Source organism: Pleurodeles waltl, chromosome 4_1 (genome assembly GCF_031143425.1).
Source record: "Pleurodeles waltl isolate 20211129_DDA chromosome 4_1, aPleWal1.hap1.20221129, whole genome shotgun sequence".
Lineage (NCBI taxonomy): Eukaryota > Metazoa > Chordata > Amphibia > Caudata > Salamandridae > Pleurodeles > Pleurodeles waltl.
Window position 1 is genome coordinate 390,739,598 of NC_090442.1, and position 21,855 is coordinate 390,761,452.

Below are 21,855 nucleotides of genomic sequence, written 5' to 3' on the forward strand. Positions count from 1 at the left end.
TGTGAGCAGTGGGCCGAGCCAAAGAACACTGTGAGTACTGGTATTGTCCACAAGCTTTGTCAACAAACAGCTACAAACTAAGATCTGAAAATGATGTCTCATAGAAAATAGACATGTATCTCACTTTAGGATTTTTTAAAAAGCATTCTCTCCAGTTCTATCTATCACAGTACTATCTTTTTGTAAGTGACCCCAATAGTAAGACACTCTGCCGTGAGACTTTATGTTGGTGCTTTGGCACCATACACAAACCCCTGATGATGTTGGATTGGGCAGCCTCCACCGCCAAAAACCCACTTCTCTCTATCACAGTACTATCTTTTTGTAGGTGACCCCAATAGTGAGAAACTCTGCTGCGAGACTTTATGTTGGTGCTTTGGCACCATACACAAACCCCTGAAGATGCGGGATTGGGCAGCCTCCACCACCAATCACCCACTTCTATAGAACACATGCGACAAGTAAATGCTACGCAAGCATTAACATACTCATAGTATCAAGCATGGTAGCTAAAAGGTCTGAGTAGCTTTTACGGAGAACTCCAGTGGCCTTGGCAGGAAGAGGCACTGCAGAGTTTTCTCACACAAGAGCCGAGAATCACTCTAGGCTAAGTTATAGAAACACCTTGTCACTGGGTGTTGGGGTGGGGGGCAACCTCTTGCTAAGGCACCAAGGTAGTGCCACAAAGCCCGAGAGCACAAAGGACTACACGTTAATTTCCTCAATCCAGCATTTCCTACAAATTACACACGTTTCAGCATATCTCAATTGAGGTAAGCTGGTCTTAATACATTTTTTATTACAATATGTTCCAGTTTTACCAGTTAAATTACGTTTTTTTGGATTTAGAAACAAGGAAAAATGTTCCTAAAGGTCAGAGAAAATTAAATGACAAGTACATGAAGGAACTCATTGTCGCGGGCGCATGTCTCTTTTTTTCGTGAAACAATTGGCTAAATTATTCCTAATGTACATGGAAGTGAAATAGAAATTTCCATCTGCAGCTGCTGTGGGCTTCCTTTGTAGTGGCCAATGGTGTAATTACAAAGAAATGACAGACACTGACCTCTAGCCTCGCCTCGAGGGACCGAATCTGCTGCAGACTCCTCAAGTGTTCCAGTTCCAGCTTGTCAATGAAGGCACTGTTGTTGACTTCTTCTGCCAGGAGCTGTTCAAGGGCAGGAAGACATTTTGTGAGTGCACGAAAGACCCATGATATTAAATATGTTGCCTTCTTTTATGGGAACTGTAGCACGTTGCTATACTTTTTACATGTGTTTACGAGTTCATTATATACATCGATACATCGAGTAATACTAGATATACTTGCTAATGAGCAAATGCCCTGCTACAAACGCTCATTTGTGACATCGCTACAGTCTTACTCTGGCCTTAGGTGTGGTTTTAATCCTGGCCCCTGATTTACAAAGTATTGTTCTGGAAGCAAGCATGTCTTATGCCTGGAAATTCATGAGCAAGTCACACCTAACCCTGCGGTAGGATACAACTCACAAAAATGCTCTGTGAATCGGGCAGGGAGATTAAGGAGTATTCACACCTAAAACAGGAGTAATACACAACTTCTCAGAGAAAGCCCTTTATGAATTGGGCTTATTTTTGAGTTACAGCAGTGGCAGTTACGTACATAGTTTATGTCTGACATCCTAACTTGCACATGTTATCGTTTTTAAATTGCTAACACTTCATGACAACACTAGAAACAAGCATTTGCAATGAAACCGGTCTCGCATTTGCTCGAGTTAGAACTATTAGTGTTGTAAACTCCTAATCGGACTTTTCGTGCCACAAAAATTAAAATAAAAAAACCAAGAGCGATCGCAGTATGTAAAACGCAGCACGATCGTGCTGAAATTGAAAACTAAAAAAAAGAGCGTGATTGCGCTATTTAAAACCCAGCATGATCGCGCTGAGTGGAAGATAAAAAGATAAAGTAGTCCGTAAACCATGCTGAAAACATGGATCATCATATGTTTTCAGTAGTTGGCCGGTGTGCTCGAGGAGGCCTAACCACAGGAAAAGGCATGACATATGCATGCCTTTCTCTAATGAAAGCAGATTTTAAAAGGCAAGCCCACAAACCAATAAAAGTGACAGGCGTGACATGGGTGTGGTTAAAAGCCCAAAGAGAGATTACAGCAGGGACGCGGCGCTTGTGGGCTCGACCATAAAAACATAACTATTTATTTTTACATATAAGATGGCACAAGCACAGAAGCTATCATTTGCCACTATACTTACGCACAGGAACTACATGAAAACATATGGTTGTAGTGTAGTGTGCACTACACAATAAACATATTATTGGGTACAAAATTGTTATCTCCAGCCACTTTCTGACAGAATTCTCAGGTCTATTCACAACTTGTGAGTAAATGCTTTTGAATAATTGCACTGCTTTTCACTATTCCAAATGTAACGTTGTTCACAATTGTAACTTACATGTCTCCACCCCTGAAAAAAGGAGCAGAATCCAATTTACAAGTGTAAGTTACTACTAATAAAATGGTAGGTCTATCACCACACATGGTCATTCCCTAGTAGTGCAACATCCTCAAAAGGAAAATAATGGAGGTAGAACTAAACACCATAGGAAATCATTATAAATTAAATTGAATTATTTACCATAGTTATAAGTATAATTTGATGTTAAAAATAAATTATGAAGGTAGTATATATTTTTAATGTCATTACAAATTATTTTAACAAGCTTTTATGCATTTAAAAAATAATGTAATATAAGTGAATTGCGTTTAGTAAGTTCTATAATCAAGATTCATAATTAGCATTGCATGATAAAAAATCATTTTTTACTTTAGGTGAGAAATGATGCTTTACTTTAAACTTCAGAAAATAATTCTAATTAAATGTATTATATTTATTATTACTAAAGATTTAATTCAACATTAAGTTAATATTGCTGTAGTATTTTTAGCTAGTTCTATATTTAAAAATATACAACAAATTAATTTGCATTATTACTTATCATAAAATATTTTACTAATTTTTTCAAGTTTAATAAACGCTTATATTTTCCTTATACTTTACCAAGTGAAGATCTCTGGCCTGACTGTGGTGTCTCCATATGGTAAAATATGGGGAAAATTATATTCTAATTAAATGCATTTTTACTATAAATTTAAAGTGCAGAATGTTTTTATGTGTTTTATAATTAAATTAAATTAATTACTATTTTTATAAATTATTTTAATAATAAATGCCAGGTATTTATGTGTTTCACTAGTTTAAATAATTTAGGGCACATGTACGTACCATTTTTCCTGTCGCAAACAGCCCGATTCACAGACTCAGACCACTTGCAACAGGAAAAAACTATTTTGGTACGTACAGAGCCTATTTTGCGATATGGTAATCTATTTACCGAATCGCAAAATAAGTTTGCGAGTCCCAATTAGGAAGGGGCGGTCCCTTCATAATTGCGAGTCGCAGTGCGATGTAGGATTGTTTTGTAACCATGAATGCGGTCACAAAACAATCGCAGTTAGCACCAGTTTCAAACTGGTGCTACCCCTTTGCAAACTGGAAGAGGTCCCCATGGGACCCCTTCCTCTTTGTGAATGGCAGCGAAAATATTTTTTCAGAGCAGGCAGTGGTCCTATGGACAAACAAAATAATGAAATATATTTTGTTACCACTAAGCACTAGAATTAGAGTTACCATTAGAGACTATGGTCCATGTTAGTCTACAGAAGATGTTTGTGAAAATCTGTGGAACTTCATGGTCCAATCAAAGCCATAACTAACAATCATCTACAATGTTACCGAATCATCATTTAGAGTTTGGCAGAGGGGCTACTCCATCCCAAACGTGATGGATACCCTATCTGCAGTGTTACAAGTTCCATACGCTATAATGGAATTGTAATATGGCATATCTGTCATGTTTGTGACGGACTAACCCCCTCCACCAAACTCTGAATCATTTCAGGCTGTATTCAGTTCAGGAGCCATATCTCAAAAAACAAAGATTGCGGTGAAAAATTTCCTGAGGAATTTCCTGTGGTGGTGACACAAACAAGTCGAGGAGCATCCACCATGCTTAATAGTGGCTGGAAACTAATGGCCTCATTGAGAGTTTGCAGAGCAGGAGCTTCACTGTATACCATAATGGTGCTCCTGCTTTGCCAACTTTCAGTCCCCCATTCTATTTAACTATTAAGAGGCAGGGAAGCCCTGGTTTATAATGGCAGACCCTTCAATGGCTCAGTTGGTGTAAACCTCTGGCCTGGTGTCCCATCTGCCCAGGGGCCTTTGGTCATACTAACAGTTATCCACCCCACTGAAGATGGACGACTGACATTCAGAAAAAATCCCCTGTGCATTAGGGACATTTATTTTTTGTTCAGAGAAAACAAACTCCTAGAGCAGGCATTTTACCAAGTGAGTACTTAAAACTCGGTATCTGCTCAACAAACCTTCAATGCTGTGAAGGGACTAGCTTCAGTTCTCTTCACTCCATAGAGATTCCTACCAAACACACACATACAAACACAAACTCACACAGACACAGTGCGTGTACCACAGTGTATCATCAGTATTAACAGGAACAAATAAGCTTTAAATGTAAATCTCCCATCATGAACAATGTTTAATTAATATTCTGAACGACTTTCAGCTAGAGTAACTGTTATGCTTCACTGCACAGCTCAAGAATTCATAGCTGTCAGCAAAAACACACATTAGCAGACTGGGAAATGGGCAGAATCCAACACTTTTGACCTGACCATTTACCCATTCTTGCTAGGCAGCATTTGATGGAAAAGCAGAAAATTTGCAATGGCATATGTGTGCACTCCCACCTGTAAGCACATTTCTACTGCAAGTTAAGATGTTAAAATATTGACCATGATGGAACCAAATAGAAATTTAGGGCCATATTATGACCTTGGCTGAAAGTATTACTCCGTCACAAATGTGACAGATATCCCAACTGCTGTATTACAATTCCATTATGTCCTATGGAACTTTCAATATGGCGGACGGGGTATCCATCATGTTTGCGATGGAGTAATCCCCTCCGCCAAAGTCATAATCAGGCCTAAAATACCCGTAGCAGTAATATTCTATACTCATAGTCTTTTGTGGTAGTCTGTGGAGAAAAATGGCTCTGAAAACGCGTTTATGGAATGGTATGTACTACATCTGTTAATGCTTCTCAAAAGACAGAGAATGCAAACCTATTAAAGAAAAGCATACCACATAATTTATAAATTAAGGCTCAAAATGGCTATGTTGAGTTGGGGGATAGTGCTAAGTAGAAGTAAACTATCCAGGTATCCTCTCCCACTTTCGATTAAAAAAAATGTGTTCCTTCTCCCAGTCAAGACGGTTAAATCAGTTTTAAGGGGCGGAAAAAAGTAGATCTGCTAATCAACTAGAAGACCAAAGTGCAAAATCAACTCATTATATGCCTGCTGAATCTCGATGCGCCTGGCTTTCCCTGGCCCTAAATGCCCCTTATGATGCATGAGTAGAGATTTCAAATTATGCTTGTCCAGAACAGGAATCCATGCAACCTTTATCTCAGAACATTGCTGGCACAAAATCATTACTGCAAAATGGTATCCCACCTAAAAACTGGGATATATGGATGTAATTGCCCTCTAGGAAACCTGGTTTCAACATGATCTTCCATTAGTGGGTTTTACATCCTATCAAACCAAGGCAGTAGAGCACCTGCAACCTGGTAAACCCAGTGAGGGATTAGTGGTTTACTTTTCATTACACTAAAAGTAGTTATGGAAGAGATACCGCAAATGGACTTAGATTTTCAAATCATAAAACTAAGTAACTGGTCTTCACAAGACCAGATTGCTGCTGGCCAATATTTACATTCACTCCAGTGCTCCTCAAAAGAAGGCTGCAACACAAAAGTCACTGGCAACCATTACCAACTACCTGTAAATCTTTCCTGATTCGGATATAATACTGACTGGTGATTTCAACTTGAATGTAATCCACATTTCAGAGGATGATAAAATAGTTAATATTGATAATTTGTGTTGGAATGTCCCACCTCAGGCAAATCTAAATGTTAAACGCTCTGATCGACAAGGTAAGCATTTCATTTTCAAGAATGCAGGTTTAAAATTGGAGATTTCTGGCAGACTCCCCACCAAGCTATACATACTATGGTCCCAAATCTCGGTCTAACATTGATTACACCCTAGTCACTTTACCTCTGATCCCTCTGGTAAAGCATTTTGTAATAAAATACAGCACATCCAGTGATCATTCAGGTTAAATATCATCTTTATGATCCTCCCCACCAGTTCATACTCAAGGCCCAGCAAAAGTGGGCATTATTGAATCAACTAATCTAAAGCGAATGCTGTGGTCATCAGAAACTATAGTAGACATAGCACTATCTGCCAAATTGATAATGATGGAAAGCTTAAACACCAATGTCAATGTGTCAGAAGCCTGGGAACACTTTGGAAAGACATTTTTAGACCTCTATTCCAAGTCAATATCACATCGGCTTTCCAAGCACTCTGGTCTTACCAGCCCCGTTCGTCTTTCAAAATCATGTAGATTGTTCAAAAAGGAGCAAAAGAGGTTGGCAAGGCATTTGAAACCTTGCCTGGGCAATGTCCCGCTCTGGGAACTCTTGACGAATTCAAAGAAAGAATATCAAAAGCAAATATGGAAGGGAACAAAATGAAGCAAAAAATCTCTCCTGGTCAAAAATAATATACACTGCTAAGCAGAAGAATCCCAGGCAAATCTAAGAAACAGTTAATTGGCTGAATGTAGAGGAAATCCTATTAAAAATTCAACCATTTCAGAGGATGACGGTGTGAACAATCTCACTGAAGCCTTCTCGGTAAGTTCCCAAAGCAGTGATGTCAGCTGTGCTCAGAAGGTATTATTGCTGCTGGGCGTACAGATGTTTTAAACCAGCTGTGTTTGTCAAGTAAAAGATATAGTTAGGTTTTTAAGTAATTGATTAAATGGTAAATGTGCAAGATGATGAGCATGGGTACCATTGTGAAATCTTGTACTGAATGATCTCTAAATGTGTAAGGAAATGGCTCCCTGTTGCAATTACCCCCCACTTTTTGCCTGATACTGATGCTGACTTGACTGAGAAGTGTGCTGGGACCCTGCTAACCAGGCCCCAGCACCAGTGTTCTTTCACCTAAAATGTAACATTGTCTCCACAATTGGCACAACACTGGCACCCAGGTAAGTCCCTTGTAACTGGTACCCCTGGTACCAAGGGCCCTGATGCCAGGGAAGGTCTCTAAGGGCTGCAGCATGTCTTATGCCACCCTAGGGACCCCTCACTCAGCACAGACACGCTGCTTGCCAGCTTGTGTGTGCTGGTGGGGAGAAAATGACTAAGTCGACATGGCACTCCCCTCAGGGTGCCATGCCAACCTCACACTGCCTGTGGCATAGGTAAGTACCCCTCTAGCAGGCCTCACAGCCCTACGGCAGGGTGCACTATACCAAAGGTGAGGGCATAGGTGCATGAGCACTATGCCCCTACAGTGTCTAAGCAAAACCTTAGACATTGTAAGTGCAGGGTAGCCATAAGAGTATATGGTCTGGGAGTCTGTCAAAAACGAACTCCACAGCTCCATAATGGCTACACTGAATACTGGGAAGTTTGGTACCAAACTTCTCAGAATAATAAACCCACACTGATGCCAGTGTTGGATTTATTGAAAAATGCACACAGAGGGCATCTTAGAGATACCCCCTGTATTTTACCCAATTGTTCAGTGCAGGACTGACTGGTCTGTGCCAGCCTGCTGCTGAGAGACGAGTTTCTGACCCCATGTGGTGAGGGCCTTTGTGCTCTCTGAGGACAGAAACAAAAGCCTGCTCTGGGTGGAGGTGCTTAACACCTCCCCCCTGCAGGAACTGTAACACCTAGCAGTGAGCCTCAAAGGCCCAGGCTTCGTGTTACAATGCCCCAGGGCACTCCAGCTAGTGGAGATGTCCGCCCCCTGGACACAGCCCCCACTTTTGGCGGCAAGTCCAGGAGAGATAATGAGAAAAACAAGGAGGAGTCACTGGCCAGTCAGGACAGCCCCTAAGGTGTCCTGAGCTGAGGTGACTCTGACTTTTTAGAAATCCTCCATCTTGCAGATGGAGGATTCCCCCAATAGGATTAGGGATGCGCCCCCCTCCTCTCAGGGAGGAGGCACAAAGAGGGGGTAGCCACCCTCAGGGCTAGTAGCCATTGGCTACTAACCCCCCAGACCTAAACACACCCCTAAATCGAGTATTTAGGGGCTCCAAGAACGCAGCAAGATAGATTCCTGCAACCTAAGAAGAAGAGGACTGCTGAACTGAAAACCTGCAGAGAAGATGGAGACACCAACTGCTTTGGCCCCAGCTCTACCGGCCTGTCTCCCCACTTCTAAAGACACTGCTCCAGCGACGCGTTCCCAGAGTCCAGCAACCTCTGAAGCCTCAGAGGACTACCCTGCATCTAGAAGGACCAAGAACTGCCGAGGGCAGCGGCTCTGTTCCCCAAAGACTCCAACTTTGCAACAAAGAAGCAACTTTGAAACAACATACGTTTCCCACCGGAAGCGTGAGACTTTGCACTCTGCACCCGACGCCCCCGGCTCGACTTGTGGAGAACAAACACCACAGGGAGGACTCCCCGGCAACTACGAGACCGTGAGTAGCCAGAGTTGATGTCCCTGAGCCCCCACGGCGACGCCTGCAGAGGGAATCCGGAGGCTCCCCCTGACCGCGACTGCCTGCTTCAAAGACCCAATGCCTGGTAAAGACACTGCACCCGCAGCCCCCAGGACCTGAAGGATCCGACCTCCAGTGCAGGAGCGACCCCCAGGTGGCCCTCTCCCTTGCCCAGGTGGTGGCTACCCCGAGGAGCCCCCCCCTTGCCTGCCTGCATCACTGAAGAGACCCCTTGGTCTCCCATTGATTTCTATTGCGAACCAGACGCCTGTTTACACACTGCACCCGGCCGCCCCCGTGCTGCTGAGGGTGTACTTTTTGTGTGGACTTGTGTCCCCCCCGGTGCCCTACAAAATCCCCCTGGTCTGCCCTCCGAAGACGCGGGTACTTACCTGCTGGCAGACTGGAACCGGGGCACCCCCTTCTCCATTGAAGCTTATGCGTTTTGGGCACCACTTTGACCTCTGCACCTGACCGGCCCTGAGCTGCTGGTGTGGTAACTTTGGGGTTGCTCTGAACCCCCAACGGTGGGCTACCTTGGACCCAAACTTGAACCCCGTAGGTGGTTTACTTACCTGCAAAAACTAACAAACACTTACCTCCCCCAGGAACTGTTGAAAATTGCACTGTGTCTAGTTTTAAAATAGCTATATGTCATTTATGTGAAAACTGTATATGCTATTTTGCTAATTCAAAGTTCCTAACGTTTTTACATGAAATACCTTTCATTTGAAGTATTACTTGTAAATCTTGAACCTGTTGTTCTTAAAATAAACTAAGAAAATATATTTTTCTATATAAAAACCTATTGGCCTGGAATTGTCTCTGAGTGTGTGTTCCTGATTTATTGCCTGTGTCTGTACAACAAATGCTTAACACTATTCCTCTGATAAGCCTACTGCTCGACCACACTACCACAAAATAGAGCATTAGAATTATCTCTTTTTGCCACTATCTTACCTCTAAGGGGAACCCTTGGACTCTGTGCATGCTATTTCTTACTTTGAAATAGTACATACAGAGCCAACTTCCTACAAAATGTGTTTAGTATACCTGACACTATTGCTCTTGGTAGCACAGATACTATACCCAGATGTCACTAATTGGAAGATTAAGCTGGGCTTGAAGTGGTTTTGAAACTGATTGCCCAGGTGTGTTCAATTGCGCAATTTAATTGCGTATGCACAAATTAGCTATGCCCCGTACATGCTAAAGAGTTGGACAGATGGAACGTTGCATCTCACCTCCTTTTAACTTTAAGAATGTCTGTCTGGGGACTCATAAATATGTATTTTATTTATTTCGCAAAATGTACTTATGAAATGCAAATGGTTGTATGTTTGTTATGGTTTTAATTAACTGAAACAATAAATTGAAATTGAATTGAATTATTATAATAAATATTATTATTAATAGTAGTAGTAGTAGTGGCATCATTATTGTTATAATTATTGCTGTGGTTGTTGTTGTTGTTATTATTAACATATATATCATCATTATCAGGGTTCCTTTATAACATAACATACACAGCTGAGCTTTTTCATATATATTAGTAATCTTGCTAATTAAATGGTCCGTATTGTTACCTAAAGGCAACTGGGAGGATGTAGTAGGAGTAGTACACAGAGTGGTTTTGGGTTAGCAAACATGGCCCCCACTTTGGAATCAAGAGGCAGTTGTTACTTGCTTGCAAATGTAATCATAGCCCTAATCTTCCTCATCAAACGTCTTACACAAAAAAGGATGCTCTATTCTAGACTAAGGGGGTCATTTTGACCCTGGCGGTACGGGACCGCCAGGGCTAAAACGATGGAAGCACCGTCAACAGGCTGGCGGTGCTTCCAGGCGTATTACGACCGCCGCCGTCGCACCGCCGGGGCCGGCGGTATTCCGCCAATTTTGCCCCGGCGGTGATAATCCACCTGGGCAGCGCTGCTTGCTGCGCTGCCCAGGGGATTACGAGTCCCCGACCGCCAGCCTTTTTCTGCACTACCCTACCAAGTTGTTAGGCACAGGGTGAGTAAATACCGAATGCATGAGGTCTAACACGGCGATATGAAGACACAACACTGATTTGAGCACGAAGGTTAACGACTTGTATGTGAACATGATTCTTAATGCATTGAGAATTCTGTGTACCTTTAGAGCTTGCACGGTACGGAAATCCTTGGAGGGTTACAGAATGACTATGGACCACTTTTAGAGTTTTGGCAGACGTGCGATATCTGCCAAACATTCACTGATGTACCATCTGCCTTATTGAGAGCTGAACATCCGACAATTTGTAACAGATGTCCTGAATCAGCCAAACTCTATACGAGGGCCCATATGTTGAATTCAAAGTGTACAATTACTATTGATTTGCCACTGCTGCTTGAAACTGAGGAAAGAACAGTTGGGGGTATAAACGAGAATAGCCCTTATGTTTGATGCTGTGAAACATATTGATCCCCATCTAGAATCGGATCTAAGATTCCATTCCATTGCACCAACGTTGCACCAATTTAGGAAAGAGTTGAAGCCTCACCTCTTTAACGAACATTACATCACAATGCATTAACCATTCACAACCCAACTCATTTACGTTATGCTTGTCTTCGACCATGAACGGCACACCAATGCCTTTTGGCTATGTTCACACTGTAGAAATACCATATATACATACATACATATATTGCACAAGGGAGAAAAGGTTACCCTACATTCACGCTTGACAAACTAGAAAAGGATATGGATGCTTTTGAACACTGGTAGGTGGCACCTGGGGATGCTGACGTAGGAATTCAGGTTTAAACATTAAACTTCACAGTGGTAGAAGGATAATTCCAGGTTAACGCAGGTAGAAGCACTAAAATTAATAAGCAATACAGAAAATCTGTGCTTGTGGAAAGAAGATCAAGGATGTTGTGGCTTCTTCACACTTTGCTCTAGTTGGTGCCTAGCCTCCTGCTCCTGCATTTTTATTTTGTTATTCCCTCAAGTTTCCCTTGGTTTCTTCTTTTGCCCAAAAGTAAGGTACCTACCTTTTACTCATGCAGCTCCAGTCTTTGCGGACACTGGGTAGGATTAATGATCTTCTAGAAGTTTTGTTACCAACTCTGAAGGCTGGTAAGAGAAACTAAAACGTGCTCCCCTATTTATTGGCATTATGTGTTAAATCACACTGTTGTTTGTCTGTAGTACGAGCATAAGAGGCAAGTGATGCAGGTGATTGGCTTGAGACCAAAAGCACTGAAAGAAGCTGTATCACTTACCCTTTTCCCCTTACTGCTTCTCCCAAAGTCACTGTAGCTCAGACCTGATGTAAAGTACGGTTTGGGATTCACCAAAGTGCCAGAGGTAGCAGTTGTGTTCTTTGACACTGGTGACATCCCAATATGTCATATGAAGGCATGTTAAAGCATACAAGAAGTAAAAGTTGAGTAAAATAAAACAAAAACAGATTACATCAGATTAAAGTCTAGTTTAGTGACCGCTCATACATTAGCAAGGGGGTTGTCGTGGTATTCCATGGTTGTAGTCTTGATATCTTCCAGGGGTACAGCCATCATCTACTCCGATACAGCCATAATATACTAGAATCATTATATGCCAAAGTACAACGTAATATATGTCCGGTTTAGGCATAAATGCCCATTGTAGCATCAAAATGCAAAGGTGTAGTCTCAGATACCTAGTGCAGCTTCCAGATCTGCCTCCTAGTTTTTATAAACAATCTGAATCGCCCAGTGCAGCATCCAAGTGTGCAGTTATCACCTCAATTGCTCAGAGCAACCTCAGAATACACAGAACTTGCCATAAATAAGTAGCAAATCCGCAGCAAACAAACATGTTGCCCCGAAGGAGGGCAACGTGTAAGCATACACAGGGTTAGGCAAGCCCGAAAGGGTTTTATTACAAAATTTGAAAAGAAGCAGTACAGCATCAAATGCCATGAAGGATCCTAGATGCAATGTTATACGGAGTATGTAAAATCAGAAAATATTCTAACTCTCAATGGACAGCAAAATCATTAGAAAATCAGACAGCATCCCCCACAACGTAGGAAAGCTCAGGAAAATCTCTGGCTCATCCCCAAAATCAAGCGGTTCTTATACACATTTTTGCATATGAAATGAACAATTCATTAAATTCATCGTGGTTTGAGCAAAAGTATAATTTCTTTAGCAAATCAGAATACAAGAATAATACACTTCTTTACCTTAACACTTAAGCACCATCCCAGTTCTTTGAAAAAACATTACTCAACAACATCTACTCTAATGCCATCTAGAAATGTTTGAGCAAATATGAAACATTTAAGAATAAGACTTTCTCCCAGTGAATAAATCAAGTGAAGGAACAAATAAGACAGATACTTGTTGCAATCTTACATACTCACCATTGAAAGTTACTTGTGAGCAAAACAATGGAGCAATGAAACTAAACTGGTATAACCTCACTTTGACTGCTGCTTCAGAGCTTGTGGGGAGAGGCTGTGCATGTGGGGGGAACTGGAGTGAGTGATGCAGATGGCATCCATCTTATCTAAAGGGTGTTTCATTATTGATGCACTGATAAATGTGTAGAAGAACATTTCCACACATTTATCATAGAAGATACCTTAAAATCTCAGCTGAATAGGATACACTTGGTAATACATCTCCCTAGGGTCAAACCATGAAGTGCACAGAGGTGGGAGCAGTGTCAGAATACCAAAACAGGATAGGCTATACCTCACTTCCCAAGAGTTTTCTGGGGTATGCAAGTGGTAGCACAAGATGTGCTATTCTCACTGAGTAGAGTCACACCATCCATCCCTACCCTCCATTTACATGCCGCTATCCAAACCAACGATGGTCACCTTACTCATAAAAGTATCATTACCAAGAAAAACTGAACAATAAAAACAATCCCACCTCTTTTTGAAATACATTCAACACAAAAACAAACTATAAGTTTAATGAACCTTATAGGGCTCCTCATATAATTAGCATGAGGATAGCTTACGAATATGTCTACTTTCTGGATGAGAATTAGCAGGGCTGGACTGGGAACCCAAAGCAGCCATGGCAGATGGTGTCAGACCAGGGCCCATAGGGTGCATAGCAAGAGAGCCTGACGCAACAATGGAGTTTGAGGGGTTCTCTTCCCCCAAGAAAATGTTGGGAAAAATTGCATAAATGGTGCATTCTACAACACATTTTTCATTATATATTCAATTGTATTCGTTTTTAAAGCATACTAAATGATGACCTTACAGTGCACCAGAATACTGCAATCTTTATTGGGGCTTTTTAATGATTACCTCATCATCACCCTCTCACTGTGCCTCTGATCCCTTCATAGCCCCTCTCTGACATGTATTTAATTTGTTTTTATAGCACCTCTCTTAGCAGTGTAGGGTACTGGAGCACTTTACATCACACACACATACATAGACAATCAATTAAATGTGTGTAAATCAATGTATTGAAAATGTTACTTAAGACAAAAGGGACTACAAGGTGTAGGATTCACATCATCCATATTGGTAGGCATTTTTTTAAGAGTGCTTGGTCTGAGGAAACTTAAACTCAGGATTCAGAAGGTAACACAGTGGTTAGGGTTGACTTTACTAATAGCAATGTATTTCTACTCAAACAAACGCCTTTTAACAAAATTAGAATGATTAAAAACTGGGAAAAAAGCATAACTTTCTAAAATGTACCATGCAGTTTGCATAGAGCTCTTTGACGGCAGTTCATAGTTCACTGTGCTAGATTATGATTGTAATTTATTACTGCACAGTAACAAATGGAGCTCTGTGACAAAAGCAATATCACACTGAGCATTGCACATAAAATATAATTCTATGATCTGCATAGTACATGTTTTTTGCAGCAGGCATTTTAACCTTCTGCACTACCTTAGGTGAGTCAAAACTGCCACTAGACAAAACTGGATTTCTCTCCAGCAGGAACATTAATCACCAGAGTTATAATGGTGCTTTTATTGTTGCCTGAAAATTGTTGGATATGAGGACTCTGCAAGGCTTTTAAAATTGCTGCACTGCCACAAAACCGGCCCCCAGTAACAAAAGCCCCCCAGCTTCCTGGGGAAACACCCGATACTGATATGGCCAGTCCGGCCTTGAGACCCAGTAACTCTCAGATACAAAAGCTAATCATAACCTTGACATAGTATATGCCTTTATCATGAGAAAGAGAGTATTAAACCATGTCTATTATCCCTTCATGGTGGAAGGGGCGGGGCCACGGGTGTGACAAGCACCGGGCAGAGTGCACTGTGCACCCTCTCAGAAAGTATGTGTGTTTGGCCAGCCATCTCGGGCCGGCCAAACACACATGCGCTGTAGGCTCTCTTCAGACAGATCCTGCACAGGCTCCCAGTCTGCCTGGGAGCTCCCAGCCAGGGCGCTCCCAGCCAATCCTGACACTGCTCTGAGCAGCATCAGGATTGGCCACAGGGCAGGCTGGGAGCCTCTGCCTGCCTGCAGCCTGAGGGGACAGAGGAGAGGTGCAGCGAGGAGCGGGTAAGTTTTTATTTTCTTTTAATTAATTTTTTGACCGCTCCCGGGCTGCCCCCCCAACGCATGCTGCCCCCACACCACCTCCTCATTTCTGATGGGAGCCGTGACTAGAGTGCAATAATGAAAGGTGAGGCCCCTAGAGGGTTCATTAACACAAAGTACAAGGCGAGTCTGCATACTGCAAACACTCAAAACATGATCAGCTGTAACAGTTCACGAAATAAACAAACCTATAGCAAGAGTTTTGGAACTGCTTGATAGACAAAATAGCAGCAAATCTTGTTATCAAAGCATGTGTCACTTCCTCGTTCGCACAGCTATATTCACAAGGTAAGATTATCACGGAGCACATTTATCACATATAACCTGTAAAGGGATATATTATTATCCGTTCATTAAAGACACAGCAGAAAAATAAATGCTGTATTACCTTTCAGGTTGGAGAACGGGGAAGCAGCAGCATATGGCATTGGTCGCGTGTCTTTCTATTGGCTTTGGCTAATGCACAAGCCTTTTCTTTGTCCTCTCCCTGACATGTCAGAGAGAAGTTATCATCCGTTACCCGTGCATCAGCCTCAAAGTAGAAAATCAGTAGCTGCCGAGAGGTTGGGAAGGGATTTAGAATGGTAGACCAAACACCTTGCCCACACCTGGCCTCTTGGCAGGCTCCCCATTGCTCCTGATAAGCTGGGGAGGGGCAGATTGTAGGAAGACTACATAAGGTAAACATGGCTCTAGAACCCAATTTACGTTCTGTTTGTAGTGGGGCTTCTCTTTGGCTCCTTAGTCAGTGGTCATAAGGGAGTGCCCATGGGTGGCATGAAGAATGCCATGGGTATCAGCTGGTACCTCTGGGGACCCTTAAACGACGTTTATGAGGTAGAGGGTCTGGGAAGGTGGGGGGTTCTCTACAGGTTCCTCTACAGTCCTGAGCATATCGTGACAGATGCAGTTAGTGAAGCCTGCAATGGCACAGCGCATGGGCTACTAACTATTTCTTGGCTGTCCATCAAGGTAACACCTCACGCTGAGACTACTTGATGAACACTGACCACATCTGCTGCTGCCATCCTGTCACCGCCAGCCTGCCAGGGCCAGCAGGATGCAGCTAGAAGGCCCTCTCTCCTGCACAGCGAACAATTCCTCTATATGACACAACAAGCAGTTCATTTCCCCACCATAATTAACATGTCCTTTCTCAACCACTGCTAGCAAACTTTCTCTCCTCTAAAGCTAGCAGGACGTCCCCGCGGGCTTACAGTTAAGGTTGCTTCTTCACCACAGCCAGCAACAGGGCCTCTCTCCACCACAGCTACCAGGACCTCTCTCTACAAAAGCTTTCAGGCCCACTCTCCTCTACAGCGAACAAGACCACTCTCCACCACAGCTAACAGGCCTTCCTCCTCCACAGCCAGCGGAAGCTCTCTCTAAAAAAAAGCTTTCAGCTCCTCTCAGACAGCAGCACTACTCCCCGCCTTAGCTAACAGGCCCTCTCTGCTCCATGCCGAGCAGAGCCTGTCTCAGTCATAATATATAGACCCTCTCACCGCCAACGACAGCTGATCCTCTCCGCTAAGGGTAGCAGGCTGTCTCTCTCCCAAAAATAGCAGGGTCTCTCATCTCCCCGGCACACAGTACAGCACACAGCCAACGGGTCCCCTCTCCCACAGCTAGCAGCACTTTTTTGTGCCTGCGTTTTCAGACACTCTCCTCTAGAGCAAACTAATCCTTTCTTTGTCACAGCAAACCTCGATCGTAGAAAGCTGACCCTGTCTCTATCACAGTGAACAGGCCCTCACTTCATCACATCGAACTCACCCTCTCTTGCCTCAACTGACAGGCCCTCGCCTCGAACAGACAGCACGCACTCCCTCTATCATAGATCTCTGTGTCGCGGCTTTTTTCAGCCACAGCAGGTAGGCCCTCCTGTTTCCTCAGACCTTTTTTTAGTCAGAGAAAGCGTAGGGAAAGGGTACTGACTGTGGGTAGTGGGTCCATTACATCTCTGACAGGAACAAATCACAGGCCTCAGAAGTGAGCAGCTCCTGGGAGACTGTGTGACAAGAGTCAGCCATGTTTGCGACTGTTTTGTGTTCCTCACTTTCTCCGTCATCAGTTATATGGACTGTTGTGAATTGTTCTAAGACTCTCTCTTTTCACCTGGGGGCTCTCTAACACCTAATACTACCCCTCCCCCCATGTATACCAAATTCCAGATTTTGTAAACTTCCCAGGTGGCGAAAAATTCTTCTGAGGAGTACTTGGCACCATAGTTCTTACTTAAGGGTGGCATATTTTTTACATTACTCTTTTTTAGTGATGGTCTATGTGTGCAAATAATACCTGTTTATATTTTACATATGCAGAACAATATGAACACCAACAATAGAGAAAAGGAGTGAAAGATAAATGAAAGTACGAGAGAGAGATACCGCTTGGAAAGGAAACGAAAGGGAGAGACCACAAAGGAAAAAGAGAGCAAGAGACATAAATGGGGGAAAAGGCAGAGAGAAAGCGAGGCATCAAGAAGAGTGGGAGGGAAGGAGGAGGTGGCGGCAGACGCGAGGTATTACTCTTCTGCAGCTGGGTAAGGATGCTCGACATACATTAAGTGAAGTGTAGGGCATTAAGATTCGCGCTCTAATTTGTTTTTGTTTTAGTTGATGGCTCTTGTCGAACATTTGCCACGATGGGCATGCTGTGCTGCTTTAATAATAATCACTTGGGGATAAAAATGAAACAGCCATTAATGCGATAAGGTTTTTCTTGTTCTGAAAGGCATTCAATATGGATGTGGGCACACGGGGGAGATATGGCGTAACAGGAAAGGATATTATCAATAATTTGATTTATATTAAAGCTGTTTCACTCTAATAGGCCATTAAGTAGCAGATGAGAGAAGGACATTTCAGAGAAGTAGTTCAGTGATTATTTACTGTCTGGAATTTAATTAATTTTGAAAAATGCAGAGAAGAGGATTTCCACGGGGTGCAACCAGCTGAACAAAGGAAGGAGTACATCACGAGAAAATATTCTAACGTTTTAGTTTGTTGAATGCCTTTACTAAAATCCAGTTAACATTTTTTTCATATGCTCTGCAATATTACCTTCTGCACTCCAGTGTCACATTTACACCTGTAAATCTACACTCGTGCGTTTACACATGCAAAAATTCGTTTGCATGAGTGCACAGAGGAACTGACAAAATAATTTCAGGCGCTTGAAACTCTTGCAGTTTTCCAGGCACACTCCTAGACTCATTTCTGAATTCAAAAAAAGTTGCGAATTTAGTCAAAACATAGGAGGAAACGAGCGGGAGTAAATGTGCCACTTTTTCTGTGAGCTGGGTGCTGTCTGTTTAAATGCTGCTGAGAACGATGGTTAACAAGAGCGTTTTATACTAGAAGGAAATAACACCGAGATCTGCTAAGCTTGATAGCACAACGCATCCCCTTACGGTGTACATGAGCTTTTACCTCCACCCTTCTTCTAACCCGCTGCCCCCACCCCCATAAAAGGGCCCCTCCCAGTAATTGAACTTTCAAATTGTCTGCAGGTATGCGTTTTGATTTAGGATTGCATTCTACCCATAGCGTTTCTATGGTCATGTTGTTCTAGTTTTGGCACCGGACGCCTTAGAGCAGCAGCGGCTCATTTTTACGCTGAAGGGCACGTTTTCTCGACTCTCTTGGTTAATGATAAAAACAGATTTCCGGCTGATAGAGAGCTCAGTGCGTTCGGCCCTCACTGCTGTGGTCTGTGAGTAACCGGAAGCTGACAGGTGGGAATCCCAGTTATACCAACTGATCCGTTTATCCTTCTAAGGGTGATCACTGAGCACTGTTGGGATGGGACCTTCCGTACACAGCGCTGTGAGATGGCAATCCTGCAGCAGGAAGTTATATATGAAACCAAGCCGGATCCGTTATTGTTTTAAAATATGGCACGAAAAACAGCTTTATCTGTCTTGTCGGATCTCTGCAAATCAATGCATAGTTATGAATACAATAATACAATGATGGGGGGTTGGGTCAGGCCCCTTCACCCATTGCTCAGTTGCAGTGTCATTCTCATGTTGGGATAGCTCACAAAACAGTTTACGGGGACTGGTGCAATAAATCACTCTCCATAAGCCGTTAGCTTTGTTGCTAGTGTCAATAATGTTTTGTATCAGCCCACAGGACAGTCATTTGGAGCCTGGGGTGTCACACAATGTGCGTGATGGCGTTGTGCCTGTTTACAACACAGCTTTGGAATGTAATTGTGGAAGCTCGCATCAGGAGTGAACTGCCCCATTGCAGTATTTTGATAAAGACAATTGCCGTACCGTTGCTGGAAATCAGTCAGATGTATTGGTCACAGTGCGTCACCATATTTTCATATAGGGGTAACTACTTACACCTGGCACATGAGAAGAGTCAGGTAAACAGCTAAGTTGTTACTGTGCTGTCTTTCTTTTTATACCAACTGCGGCTCCAGGCTGTGCCAGGCTTGAAAGTTAGCTGATGGCGTTTACTAAAACTGGCAAAGTTTATCTCCCGCTGCCTCCCATTGCTTTACGTCCTAGAATTGTTTCTCCCTACATTTTTTAAAATATACTCTTGTATGCCAACACTTGCTACATTTTCTGCCAATGTTTCTCAAAAGGTATATTTTTGAAGAGTAAATAAACTGCAGGGGATGGAGTCGAGTTGAGATCTGAATGCCTCATAGACTCACTCTAATGGCGCTGCACTGGTATTATTAGGTTTGTTTTTCTAAATTGGTTTTAGAACTATTCAATGATGGCCGCCTGTGTGTGCATGCATGCACACCATATTTTATTTTTTTGTTGTACTTTTCTCCATTCAAAGAAGGTTGCTTCCTCTATATAAATACTATTACAATACAATACAATACTATTTTGTTCTTGTGGTGGAACCTCTGGCATGTGTAATACAACAACAGATGACCGAATGAGATATAAAGATAGGTAATGCTAAATGCATAAGGCCTCATTACGACCCTGGCGGTCTAATGACCACAAGGGTCACGGTGGTGGTCAGACCGTCGCCAATGTGGTGGTCCAACCACAGTAGCAGAGCCGCTGTCGGACCGCCAGCACTGCCAGTTTTCGTCTTCACAACGGTCTGGCAGTGCTGGCGGTCCTAATCCCCCAGGGCAGTGCTGCAAGCAGTGCCGCCCTGGGGATTATGGCCCCCTTCTCCACCAGCGGTTTCATGGCAGGAACCCTGCACTTGGCATGGGCAGTGCAGGGGCCCCCCTGGCCAGCCTGCTGCAATGCTTCCTGTCTGTTTAACAGACAGGGAACACTGCGATGCACCCTACACACTACAGCATTGCTGCCCGGCTTTTCTTCCACCGAAGTCATAATAAGGGCCATAGTGTCCCAGTATGGGTACGTGTATGACACCATAGTGTATCTAAGAAATCCAGTTCTCTGCGTCCTATACTCGATGAGCACACTAGATTACTCCAGCAATTCTGGAATAGGTGCTAAATGGTCAAAGTCACAAATATTTCCATTGGCACAAGGTCAAAGGTGGAAGAAAGTACATTTCCAGATCTGAGAATGTAATGGCAGATTACTGCTGTAACTGCGCATCAACCTATCACACAACCCTAAAAAGTATTTAACATTGAACCCGAGTCAGGTAATCAAAGAGACATGTAAATCTGTGAAATTATTTTCAAGACTGCCCCTATCTATGAATAGTAGAATAGAGTTAATAACAAGCATTTGCAATGCAACAGGTCTCACATTTACTTGAGTTAGAGCTATTGGTTTGTAAATGCATAACTGGACGTTTCTTGCTATGTAAATTGGTCAACCCTGCCACATAATTTGGTCCTCTCTGCCACATAATTCCAGTGGCCCTGCATATAACTAAAACACTTCCATTTACCTTCTTCCTCCATCTGCAACAAAAATGAAAATATTGCCATTATTCATTATATTATTATTTTGCATCCTCCCCAACCTAATGTATGTGGGGAACCAGAGATGTCCTAGGCAGAAAAAGCATGTTGTGCTCACCATTTTGATGGTGGTCCCATTATCCTAGGACCACCACACAGTAAGTTATGGGCAAAAATGTTTTGTAAAAGGAATGCCCTGCAAAGCATTATGGGGCGAGTTTCCAAGTGCAGCAAATATTGTAGTATCTTGATTGTAATGCTCAGAACAGCCCTAGAGGATACCATAATAAAAATAAATTTTGGAGGAAACATGCTCATGTAACCATATAGTCAGCCCCCTAGAGAGTATAATGAAATGAAAACATAATGACAGAAAGTAATGCAGTATAACCATATATATAAACCCTAGAGATCGTAGTGCCTTAAAAATGTTCAGGCCTAGCAAGCATACTGCAATACTATTACAAACAAGGCCATTAAAACACAAACTACTCCCAGCTGTAAACCCATATAGTCAGCCCCTAGAAAGCATAATCAACTGAAAAGATAATGGCAGAAAGTAATGCAATGTAACATATATTTAGCCCCTAGAGGGTGTGGCGTAATACACATTTTCAGGCCTATTAGAATAATATTACAAGCAAGGTCCTTAAAACACAAACTACTCCTAGCTGTGAAACAAAAGTTCCAGCCATGAGAGAGCTTAAAATGACATTGAATCTCTG

General features: G+C 42.7%; 1 protein-coding gene across 1 annotated transcript in view; it reads right to left on the reverse strand.

Moving 5' to 3' along the window:
* Positions 1–21,855, reverse strand: part of LMNTD1 (lamin tail domain containing 1) — a 1,007,849-nt gene that overhangs the window by 355,107 nt on the left and 630,887 nt on the right. The window contains exon 8 of the mRNA XM_069228593.1: positions 1,067–1,168. Coding sequence (XP_069084694.1) covers positions 1,067–1,168 — 102 coding nt within the window. The remainder of the gene's footprint in view (positions 1–1,066; positions 1,169–21,855) is intronic.